Raw genomic sequence first — 11851 nt, 5'->3', positions numbered from 1 at the left:
AAAAAAAAAAACACGATCGGCGGCGCTTCAGCAGCAGCTCTACCACCGCCGCTTCTTTGGCGGCAATTCGGCGGCAGCGGCAATTCGGTGGCAGGTCCTTCCCTCCAAGAGGGACCTGCCGCCGAATTGCCTGAAGCCGGACTTTGCCTCAGGTGCAAAAATTCCTTGTTACGACTCTGGGTCATCGTCACACTGGCCTGGCCGCTCTCACGCCTGCTGGTGGAGATGCAGCCTGGCCCAGCACCGGGGCAGTCCTGGCACCAGGATGGTGCCTGGCCCTCCTGGCTGTGCAGCAGCTTTGGCATCGCCCTAGGGGCAGGCCTCCCCACAGCTGCATCTGCTCCTTTGCCCATGCCCCAGTCCAACCATCACCCTCTGGTCCCTCCACCCCAAGGCACTGCCCTCTGGCCCCTTCATAGCTAGGATCCTCACCGCTGAGTCACAACCCCATCCCGTCTGCCTTCTCTCTGGCAATGGAGAGAACCTGGCCGATGCCCCGCCCCTGGCCCTGGAGCTACCCTGAGTCCCTGTTCCACAGGCTCCTAGCCTATCTCCCTCTACGCCACCCTCAGCCCGTCCAAAGAACTCTCTGGGGTCACTCAGCTAGCTTTCCTCCTGCCCAAGGCCTGACCTGGAGCTCCAGTTCAAATGCTACCACCACGAGGACCGACAGATGAACACTAACTGGCCGGCCTCAGTCCAGGTCAGCGTCAATGCCACGCCCCTGACTATCGAGCGGGGAGACAACAAGACTTCTCACAAGCCCCTCTACCTGAAGCAGGTGTGCCAGCCTGGGAGGAACACCATCCAGATAACCGTCACCGCCTGCTGCTGTGTAAGTGACCTGCACTCCCCTGCCTGCCCAGATTCGAGTACATGCACGGACTGACAAGCTCGCAGACCCTGCCAGATGCACACAAGCATGTGTGTGTGTATATGTGTGCACACATGCTTGTTGTAAAGTTACATCACACCGTGGGCCCAGTCCTGCTCATTTGGCACTGGTGCGACCGCTGCTAGAATCCTGTGTCCAGTTCTGGTGCCCACAATTCAGGTGTTGATAAATTAGAGAGGGGGCAGAGAAGAGCCACAAGAATGATTAAAGGATTAGAAAACGTGCCTGAGTGTGAGAGACTCACAGAGCTCAGTCTGTTTAGCTCAACAACAACGAAAAGGCTAACAGGTGACTTCATCACACTCTGTCAGTACCTACGTGGGGAACAAATATTTAATAATGGGCTCCTCAGTCTAGCAGTGAAAGGTCTAACATGATCCTCTGGCTGGAAGTTGAAGCTAGACAAATTCAGACTGGAAATAAGGTGTAAATTTTTACCAGTGAGAGTAATTAACCAATGGAACAATTTCCCAAGGCTCATGGTGGATTCTCCATCACTGACATTTTTTAAATTAAGGTTGGATGTTTTGCTAAAAGATCTGCTCTGGTCTATCGCCTGGTTCCATTTTTGATTTTTCATCAAAGAAACAAATGCTGAATGTTTCCATTCGACAATGCTGCTGCCACACCTCATGGGAGTTGTAGTTCATTTTCCTCTTATGCAACATTCTACTCTAAGGGCCAGGTTCCCGAGCCAGACTCGCTTTCCCATGATGCACCACAGCCAGGGACTCCCATGATACCACCACCTGCCTTCATCAGGAGGAGAAACTGAAGTCCAGCCCATAGAGAATGAGAGCATGAGGCACCTGAACTACAACTCCTATGAGGCACCACAGCAGCATTACCAAATTGAAATATTTTAGTTTTCATTTTTTTTACGAAAACCCAAGATTTTTCATGGGAATAAAAACCCATTTCCTGACCACGGCCAGTCAGAGGCCAGACACCACACACCATCTCTGCCAGGCCAGGAGATGTGGGCATGGCCTCCCAAGGGCACCTGTATCTCACAGCATCCACATGCTCCATCCAGCAGCATCCCAGAGGGGCACCCGTACCTTCACCTATTGGAGACAGCGTGGTCTGCTGGTTAGAGCAGAGCAGTGAGATCCAGGAGTCCTGAGCTGGAGCTCTGGCGTTAGTAGGGAGGGTGGAGTAATGGTTAGAGATGGGAACTCACTCCTTAGTTCTGTTCCTAGCTCTGGGAAGGAGTGTGGCCTAAGCCATGTGCACATTAAACTTACCTTCCAGGCTTGCTTAGTTAAAGCATGTTGAGCTCCACCATTTAAAGGCACCATAGAAGGGCAAAAGATTATTAATGGTTGGGATGGTTCCCAATTGATTCCTTACTCCCAGCATGCACCACCCCCCCAACAGAAAATCTAGCCCTGACTAACCAAGTTCGGCTAGACCAGCAGCATGGCAGCCCCATCCGCTGGAGATACAGCGCATCCTGGGGTAGGTGGATTGACCTCTGGGGCAGGTATTCCAGAAGTCACAGCCTGGACTCTGGGAGGGAGGGGAAGAACCAGAACTGGATTTCTGTGTTCCCTGGAGCAGACTATGAGAGAGAACCTAAATTCACAGTTTATTGAACCAGAAGGGACCACTCGGATTATTTAGGCTGACCTCTGGCATAACACAGGCCATAGGACTGCCCTGAATTAATTCCTGTTTGAACTAGAGCAGATCTTTTAGCAGAACAGCCAATCGTGATTGAAACCTTGCCGGTGATGGAGAATTCATCCCAGCCCTTGGTCGGATGTTCCAATGGCATATTACAGTAAAAAACACAAAACCAGAAAAAACCCAACACCAAAAAACCCCACACCTCGTGTGAAAAGAACATTAAGGTTGAAAAGTCAAGTAGTCAAAAGCTAGGAAATTCCTCTATGTAGGTTGCCTGTGCACTTTGCTTATACCAGAGGGCAACCCCTTGTCACGTTTTAACCCCCGCCCCAAAGCGTGGGGGTGCTAGAGCTTCTCAGCGAAATGCTTGCAAGAGTTTTTTGACCATGGGCAAAACGAGGTGTTATTCCCTAGTCTTGGTCTTGGAAACAGCTGAGCCCTTTTCACTGAAACTGGCCCAGAAAATGCAGCCTGAAGCAGACTCTCGGTGTGGAAAAGTTCAGCCTGAGCAGTTAACATTTGGCAAAGTTATAAATAGCTAAAAAAGGGGTCTTAGAATGGGAAGTGTCGAGCAACCTTAATCCTAGGTGGCACTACTGCTGCCACCCATAATGTCCCCCTAGAAGGGGCTTTGGGTTCAGCCTCCGGGTAGCTGGGAAAGCTCTGCTCAGCCTTTGGGGATGAGATGCAGGGTGGCCCTGACCACGTATACTGGACACAGTCTATAGCCATGTCATTAGGAGTGTGGGTGGCCATTTAAAAGGGCCAGGGACTCCAGACACACTAGAAGGCTCAACGAGACAGTTCAGTGGAGCCTGTTGGCTGGGATTCTTGTGCAGAGCCCTGGGGATCTACCGGTGCAATCAATAGATGTGGATATGGAAGCCTGGGGACACCAGGGGAGAGGCATGGCAACGCTGGTCTGATTTGTGCACACGCACAAATGCTCACCCTCTCCCGGCCCAGCTAACCTCTCTCCCTTCCTCTTTGCAGTCTCACCTCTTTGTTCTGCAACTGGTGCACCGGCCCTCTGTTCGGTCAGTGCTGCAAGGGTTGATAAAGAAGCGCCTGCTACCAGCCGAGCACTGCATCACCAAAAGTGAGTGCCCCCGTTGGGCCGCAAGATGGCTCCTTTGACGTGTCATGAGCTTGGAGGCCTTAGCCCTGTGGGCAGTGCTGCTGGTGGAGCTGCTGTGGATGGGAGCTGGAAGGAGGAACTCCAAGCAGCACTGGGTTCTGTCTTTGTGGGCTTATAGTTAGAGAAAGGGACTGGGAGTCAGGACTCCTGGGTTCTCACCTTGGGTATGCCCCTGCCCTCCTCTGTGCCTCAGTTTCCCCAGCTGTTAAATGGAGATAATGATACTGAGCTGCCACACAGTCAATTAGTGACTAAGGAGCTTGGAGATCCTCGGGTGAAAGGCAAAGAGGAGGGCAAGGAGTTAATAATTAGGGCACCAGTCAGTGCTCCCCCATCCAAGCCCAGCTGGTGTGTTCCTAAGGGCTCTCCCCTCCTGCTGGCTCAGGTGCCCATCGCAATGGGCTAGTGCAGTTCATACACATCTGGGCGTCTGACCCTTGACATTCCAATTCCTTGTGCCAGGGGTGGCATGCATGCCTTTGAGCACCAGGGGGCACCCTAGTGGTGACCAGCACTTACACCCCCCCCCAGCCTGAGTTGCCACCAGCTGACCCATAAGGGCAGCAAGGCCTGGTCCCAGCACTGCTTGTTAACTCTGCACAAGCCCCCCCACTCTAACTAGCCCCCTGCTGGTCTCCCCTCCCAGCCCTGCCATGTGAAGCAAGTCTCCCTAAGGGGTTGGAGTGAGGGGCTGTGCAGCTTCCTGGCAGGCTGGCTCCACAGGCCTGGAACCTCCCTCTGTCTGAGCCCAGCTCCCCAGGAAGTGACGGTGCTGTTCTCAATGGCCTTTCCCTCTCAATACCTAGTAAAGCGAAACTTCAGCAGCGGGACGATCCCAGGGACTCCGGGTCCCAATGGGGAGGACGGCGTGGAGCAGACAGCTATCAAGGTGTCGCTGAAGTGTCCCATCACCTTCCGGAGAATCCAGCTCCCTGCCCGAGGGCATGACTGCAGGCACATACAGGTGAGACCCCCCCACCCCCACACTGCTTGTGCTCCCCGCCAGGCATCTGGGCTCAGGCACATGCTGAGAGGACCAGAAATAAAGGGCTCTGACTAGTGGAAAAGGGACAGAATGGCAGTGAGATCTCTCAGGCGGCAGAAGAGTCTTTCCAGGGAAGGGGTGGGAGACCCCTCACTGGGGACATTGTAAGGCTAGGCTGCTAGCCCAGTGCCTGGGCTGTCTCTCTCCCTGCCACCTGGAGGCAGCACTTTGCTGCCTTCTCCCCCCCCTGACCCCAGGGTGACTGCTTGTCTCACTTTCTCTCCCTGCTCAGTGCTTCGACTTGGAGTCCTACCTGCAGCTGAACTGCGAGAGGGGAACGTGGCGGTGTCCTGTTTGCAAGTGAGTGGTCGTGCTCTGTGGAGTGGGCAGCCCAGACTGACCCCCCCCCCACTCCCCACCCCCTTACACTCTGGCTGAACTGCTGTCACGGGGCAGGGGAGAGCGGCATCAGTGTAGCAGAGTCTAGTGCTCAGAGCAGGGGGCTGAGAAGCTGGAGAACTGGGTCCTATCCGCAGCTCTGCTGCTGGGTGACCTGGGACTTGCCCTTTCTATGCTTCAGTTTCCCCCTCTGTATAACGAGGATAAAGATACCAACCCACCTTTGTACAGTGCTTTATGACCCACTCTCAGGGCCCAGGGGGTTTGTGGGGGGAGGGGAGCAGCACTAGGTTCCTCTGGCTGTGGATGCTGTTTTGGATTTGAGTCCCCAGCTCCTACGAGGAGCTGAATGGTGTGACTGGGCTCCGTTCTCAGACCCCTCCCTTGTCTTGTCCTCAGTAAAACAGCCCTGCTGGAAGGACTAGAGGTGGATCAGTACATGCTGGGGATCCTGATCTACATTCAGAAGTAAGTGCCCTGCTTGAGTTCCCGCACTATGCTGCACTGTTGTGTTTCCCTCTCGCCACCAGAGGGCAGATGTGTGCCAGAGAGAGAGAGAGCTGGTGGAGTTAGTGTCTATCTGGGGGGCACAACCTGCCCCCAAAAAGCCAGGCCGATTAGGGGATTTGCTCTGGAGACCCCTGACCTGCCCCCTACCCTCCCCCCCCCCCGTCCCCGTCCCCCACGCCCAGGAGAGGGCAGATGGCGGAGGGGCTGAAGAGGGAATCCCTGTGTGCGGTGGAGGGACGTCCGGGCAGCACATGACTTGGGTGGGGTCGGTAGGGGCTCCTGGGGAATGGACAGCTCTGGGAGGGAGCCCAAGGGATGGGAGAGCTGTGCCTTGTGAGACAGAGCACCTTGCAGTGCTCTCCAGAGACCCCTGCTTAGTGGGAGGGGGGAACAATATGTTTTCCCAGGGGACCCCAGAACAAGACTGAGCTGAGTGCTGGGCTGTGCCTGTCCCCAGAGCCCAGTGCAGGGTTCAGGCAGTGGCTGGGTGTGTCCAGCTAAAAGTCCCATCTTAGCAGCCTCAGCAGAGAGCGCTGGACACCCCTCCCCTTCCACCGCCAGAGGGGTCCCTCCAGCACAGCCTGGGGCAGACTGGGGGGAAGGCTGCACCTTGACAGAGGGCTCCAGTCCCTGCAGCTCTTGAGCTGGCCCCTCCGCATGACTAACAGGACAGACCAGCACTAGAGGCTGGGAAGGCTGGGCCCTGCCTGCAGCCGCCCCTTGTACAGAGCCCCCTGCCGGCCCTGCTCCCACACCCCATCTCTCCACAGCCCTCATCATGACAGCCCTGCTCTGCTGACTCCTCTGCCCAGCTAAACCCAGGGACTTCAGGGAACAGGTCCGGCCCACCCCCAGGAAGGGAGAGGCCGGCTCCAGAGCAGGGGCTAGCGCAGCTCCCAGCACAGGCGACGGGTCTCTGGAGGGCTTTGCCAGGATGCAGCCCCCCATGCTCCTTCCTCACCCCTCTTGGAAAGCTGCCACGCACAGGGCTGCTGCAGCCGTAGCCCAGTTGCCCCAGGCTGGCTGATGTCAGGGACCCTGGCGGTCCCCGCAGGTATGTGAGCTCTGTCCGCCCTGACCTGCCCCTCTGTGCCCACCCAGCTCCGACTATGAGGAGATCACCATCGACCCCACGTGCAGCTGGAAGCCAGTACCCATCAAGCCCGACATTCACATCAAGGAGGAGCAGGACGGCCCTGTGCTGAAGCGCTGCCGGACCATGAGCCCCACTCACATGGTGATGCCCAATGTCATGGAGATGATCGCCGCCCTGGGCCCCGGCTCCTCACCATTCACGCCCCTGCAGCCCCCGCCCACCAGCGGCAGTGCCAGCGACTACAGCAGCCAGAGTGGGGGACTGGGCGGGGGGGGACTGGGCCTCTGGGCTGGGGGGAAGGGGAGAGAGGGTCTCAGGTTGGGGAGGGGGACGGGCAAGGGGGCAAGGAATGGGGCCTTCAGGTGGGGGGGCAGGCAAGGGGGCACGGAATGGGGCCTTCAAGTTGGGGGGCAGGGAATGGGGCCTTCAGGTAGGGGGGCAGGCAAGGGAGCAGGGAATGGGGCCTTTGGGTGGAGGGATGGGCTAGGCATCAGGAACGGGGGCCTCTGACCAGAGGGAAGGAACAAAGACGAGGTCTCCACTGGCTTCCTTTTGGGGGAGCAGGCAGGGCAGGGTGGCCAAGAGGACCCTGCTGCTGGATGAAGTGCAGGGAGTTGCCCTGGAGCTGAGTGTGCCCAGCAGCTCATGATGGGATTCCCAGGGAACTGCCCATGGGTGTCCTGCTTCAGAGCGCCCCGCCCCACCCTGGCACACCTGGTTCTGCTCTGACAGGGTTTCCTTTTGCAGGTTCCAGCTTCTCCGGCCCCGGCAGTTTCCCGGACTCGTTCCCTCCCACAAACCCCGGCACCCCGACATTAAACGAATTCACTCCAGGGCCTCCCCCCATCTCCTACCAATCGGACATTCCCAGCAGCCTCCTGACCCCCGAAAAGCCACCGGCTCCCTCCATCACCGGACAGGTCAGCTGGGCTTCCCTGGAGGGGGCAGGGGCTGTGTGTGTGTGGGAGGGGAGTGCTCTCCCTGTCGCTGGGGTGATCCCACCTCTGTCTGTGGGAGCTGTTCCTCCCAGGCCCTTGAGCAGTGGAGCTGGCAGGACGCTGCGCTTCCTCACTAGTGTTTGTGCCAGCTCACAGCTGGTTCACTGGATATGCCCGGGCTGCTTGGCAGCATGTTGCCTTGCCCAATAGCATCCTGTCCTTTGATCGGTGGGTTTCTGAAGCAGGCGTGGTTATTTGCTATCTGGTGCAGGAGAGCCAGAACCAGGGCCCAATCTCCAGAAGTGGGTGAGTGAGAGCGCACCTCGCTTCGCCGCAGCCCGCACCCCACAGTGGGCAGTGTGGCAGGCTCTTCGGGAAGGTGGGAATGCAGGGGCACCATTCTGCCTGTTCACATCAGCTGTAAAATACCAGGCTCCATGAGAGCCACGGGTGGTTGTGAGGGGAGTGTGGGGCAGGGTGCATGTCAGTGGCATGTTTGTGGGGGTGTTAAGGGGGGAGGCGTGTATGCTGGGTGTCGGTATGGCCCTGGGTGTGACGCTGGGGTCCTGCTTCAGGCCTGGCCACTCCACACCTCAGAGAATGGTTTCTCATCGCCAGATTTTCTTCCTCTCTCTCAGATGCCTCCATCTGGCAGGATGGATCCATCCCACAATCCTGTGCAGCAGGGGCTTCATAACCCCAACCTCAGTGGCCAGTCGGGACAGCAGCTCCATCATCGGAACCCTCCCCCCCCACAGTCCCGGCAGCCCATTGGGCAGGCGGGATCCGGGGGTCCAGCACATGCAGGGGATCTTGCCTTTAACCCTGGGCCTGGGATGGTGGGGCAGCCGGGCATGCCGGGAGCTGGGGAAGGGCCAGAGCCTTCCCTCGATGTAAGTAACCTGACTCCTCCTGAGTGTGCCCTGCCCAGCTCCGGGACTAGTGTGTGGGGCTGCACTCCCCCCCGCGCTGAGTCTTCTGTCTCTAAGCAGGGCAGGGGAAGCCCTGAGGCACCGGTCTGCACTAGTTGCGGGGACCTTCCGGACTGAAGCCCAGTTCTGTGATTAGCCAACAGTGCCTGAGCCCATTGCTGGCTGAGCCCACTGGCACCCGGCTCCCATGCTCACTGGGTATGGGGTCTGAGAAACTTGTGTGCCAAAGAGCCCAGCTCAGTGCCCCCTGCTATCGAAGTGAAAATCCCCACATGCTCAGGGCCTTTGCCCCAGGGCAGGAGGGCTGCAGGGACATGTGCTCTTCAAAGTTCCCCCACGCCACTTAAGGCAAGTCAGTTTCAGAGCCAGCGGTACGTGAGGCGGCGATGCAGCCAGCCTCATGGCCGACCCCCTTGAACTGCCCTAGCTCGATGGATTTGCCGCCACCTTGCAACAGGGCAGCTGGAGGTGTGAGACTCTGAGCCATGCCCTCCGGGAGTGCAGTCGAGTGCCTTCGCCACACAGTCCCCCGTGGAGGGTATGGTTTGTTCCCCACGTGGTCTGGCTCCCACCGGCTTCCCCGAAGGCTTCCTGGCTGCAGGACTTATGGCCTCAGGCCTGGGGCACAGATGGTCTTGGGTTGGGAATGAGGCTTGATCCCCATCCCATCCCCCCATCAGACTCTTCTGGGCAGTAGGTCAGGGGTTTGAGCTCCACTCGGCTGGTGCTGCATTAGAGGGGCGGGGGAAGAGGAGGCATGCCCATAGCCAGTGCTTCCTCATGCTGTTCCCTTTGTGCATCCCCTTCCTATGTCTGCTCAGAGACCCCCCGGGCATTGGCGAGGCTTCCACCCCGTGGGCGCTGCGCTGTCTCAGGCCTCCAGCCAGCACTAATCCCACTCTGCCCAGCCAGCTGAACCCAGAACCATCTGCAGCGGCTGGAATTTCCTGTCGCCTTCCCCCGCCGCACAGGTGTCTCATTAGTGCACTCTCAGCAGCACTGTAGGGCTCGGCTCTTGGCTTCTGCCTGCCCCAGACACGCCATCGCTCCAGAGATCTGTGCCCCAGCGGGGACCCGGTTCTCCCCAGCCCTGCAGCACCACATGCCACTGTTCACATTCGCTCTGAGCTCACTCTGAACCAGGAGCCCCCGGGGCTTGGGAGTCTCCCTTGCCCCTGTCCGGGGAGGGACTGCCAAACACATCAGCTGCTGGATCTAGCTGAGGATCAAGTTGCCCCCTCTCTGCTGGGAGCTGGCATTGTTTTCCCAGGGGGCTGTGACTGGACATGGGGACCATGGTGTTAGTGGGGAAGGTCCCAGCACTGGGGGAATATGCTGCCCCCACCCTCTGGCTCCTGATCTCCCTGCAGGAGAGTTTGCAGCTGCTGGCTATTTTGGGGGCTGACATAAAAAGATAACCTTTCCACATGGCTTGTGTGGGTCAGGGACTTAGAGGCTGCAGCCCCTCTTCCTAGCCCATCCCCCTCTGCTCCATGGGTGCTCAGCTAGCAGTTACTCCTGCTGGGTTTTCAAAAGCAGGCCGAAGAAATCCATTGAACTGCCATGCCCAGAGCAAACTGGGCAACACTGGCTCACCACAGCTCTCTGGGCAGCCTTGGGCCCTCGCACCAGCTGTCGCCTGATATGCCAGGCTGGGTGAGATGAGGCCAAACGTCCCGTCCTGGATAATGTTTTATAGCCTGAGGAGGAGGTCATGGTGTGGCCCCAACAGAGGGCTGGAGGGCAGCTCCCAAATTCTGGAGCCTAGTGGTGTGCCTGATCAGAAGCTGATCTCTCCATGTGGGAATGCAAGGGTGGAGAGGGGATAGCCTGGAGCTTGGCTTTATGGAGAGGAAAGGTCACCAGATTAGGGGTCTGTTCTAGAGTCGGGGCTGGAGTCAGGGCTCCTGGGTGCTGCTTGCAGCAGGGAGAAGGCCGTACACTGAGGGGTTGGTTCTGGGGGCTGGAGTCAGGGCTCCTGGGTTCTTTTGTGGCTCTGCCATTTACTTTCTCCCCTTGTCCAGAGCAGCACCCTCAGCTCTGGCTTTTCCCCAGGAGGCTGGGCGGGTTGTTGCTGGCCATGGGCCGCCTGCGTGGTGTTCTCTGGGCCCAGGGTGCCCTAGTAATTTCGTTCTGTTTCTTGCCCTTAGCTTCTTCCCGAACTGACAAACCCCGACGAGCTGCTCTCCTATCTGGGCCCACCAGATCTCCCCAACAACAGCAACGACGACCTGCTCTCCCTGTTTGAGAACAACTGAAGCCATCCCCGATAGAACGCAGCCACCAGGCCCAAAGGCCCTCCATGCCCTCGTCCTTGCCTCCGCCCTGAGGCACCTCCACACTCATCCATCCCACAGCTTCCCAGACACGCGCCTCTCCTCTCTACTGGGCAAGGACCAGGGCTGAGGCAGCCCAGGACTTTGGCCTGGACAATAACCCCCTTGTCTGAACTCTCAGAACCTGCCCCACAAAAGGGACCCTGGAGCAGCTGGCTCTGGGAATCCTTCCCGTGCAACGGAGATGGCCCTCTCAGACCGTTCCTGGAGCCTCCGTGACACAGACGCACTCGGGCTATGCTAACGTGCCAGGTCACCAACATGCTGGGTGTACTGGCCCCACTGATTGGCCCTGGAGGTGTCCTACAAACCACAGCTGGAGAAGAACAAAGCAAAGCAACTTCTTGGAATGGGGCTGGTGGCACCCAGCCTCCCGCTGGCTTCCTCTGCTGGCTCTAGGATGCTCAGCTCTGCCTGGGCTCATGGAGGTTCAGGATGGAGACTGGCACCTCTGTGTACATTGCCGCACAGCCTAAGGCCATTGGGGACACGTGCTGAAGGAAAGCAGAGAGTCATGGAGCCCAGTATGAGGTTCTCTCCCAGGGCCTGGCGAAGCAGACACAGCATTGCCTTTGAAGGCCTCCAGAAGCCATCTCCACCCATCCCAGCTCCTAGATGGGCACAGCACCGAGTTGGCTTCAGGCCCGCCCCCAGTGCTCATGTGCTCTGGCTCCCTGCCATCTCTGGGAATGTCAGAACATCACAGGAGCACGCTTGGAGATCCACCTCCGCTCCCTGCTCAGCGGGGTTGGGCCAATGATGAATTGCAGTGGAAGGGGGTGGGGTGGGGTCTGGAAAGCCTCTTCCATTCCTTTCCCTGGGACTGCAGCAGCAGCAGAAGCAAAGGAACCTGGCTCCATCAGAAAGACCAGGCAGTTCCCCAAACGCCCTGACAGACTGACTTCATCTGGTGATGGGTCATCTACAAGCACAACGATGTACATAGTTTAGAAACACTAAAGGAAACAAACCCAATATATTTAAAGGCAA

At 58.0% G+C, this 11851-nt stretch overlaps 1 protein-coding gene across 2 annotated transcripts in view; it reads left to right on the top strand.

The window, feature by feature from the left end:
* LOC112119362 (zinc finger MIZ domain-containing protein 2-like) overlaps positions 1-11365 on the top strand; it is a 45126-nt gene extending 33761 nt beyond the window's left edge. For both annotated transcript variants that reach the window (XM_026656580.1, XM_026656575.1), the window contains 9 exons: positions 625-835; positions 3521-3626; positions 4472-4629; positions 4943-5010; positions 5449-5517; positions 6661-6908; positions 7403-7575; positions 8232-8486; positions 10676-11365. In XM_026656580.1, coding sequence (XP_026512365.1) covers positions 625-835; positions 3521-3626; positions 4472-4629; positions 4943-5010; positions 5449-5517; positions 6661-6908; positions 7403-7575; positions 8232-8486; positions 10676-10783 — 1396 coding nt within the window. In that variant the 3' untranslated portion in view covers positions 10784-11365. The remainder of the gene's footprint in view (positions 1-624; positions 836-3520; positions 3627-4471; positions 4630-4942; positions 5011-5448; positions 5518-6660; positions 6909-7402; positions 7576-8231; positions 8487-10675) is intronic.
* The last annotated feature ends 486 nt before the right edge of the window (positions 11366-11851 follow it).

Source organism: Terrapene carolina, unplaced genomic scaffold, assembly GCF_002925995.2.
Source record: "Terrapene carolina triunguis isolate 2854851 unplaced genomic scaffold, T_m_triunguis-2.0 Scaffold49, whole genome shotgun sequence".
NCBI lineage: Eukaryota > Metazoa > Chordata > Testudines > Emydidae > Terrapene > Terrapene triunguis.
This window is presented reverse-complemented; position numbering and strand designations above follow the sequence as displayed.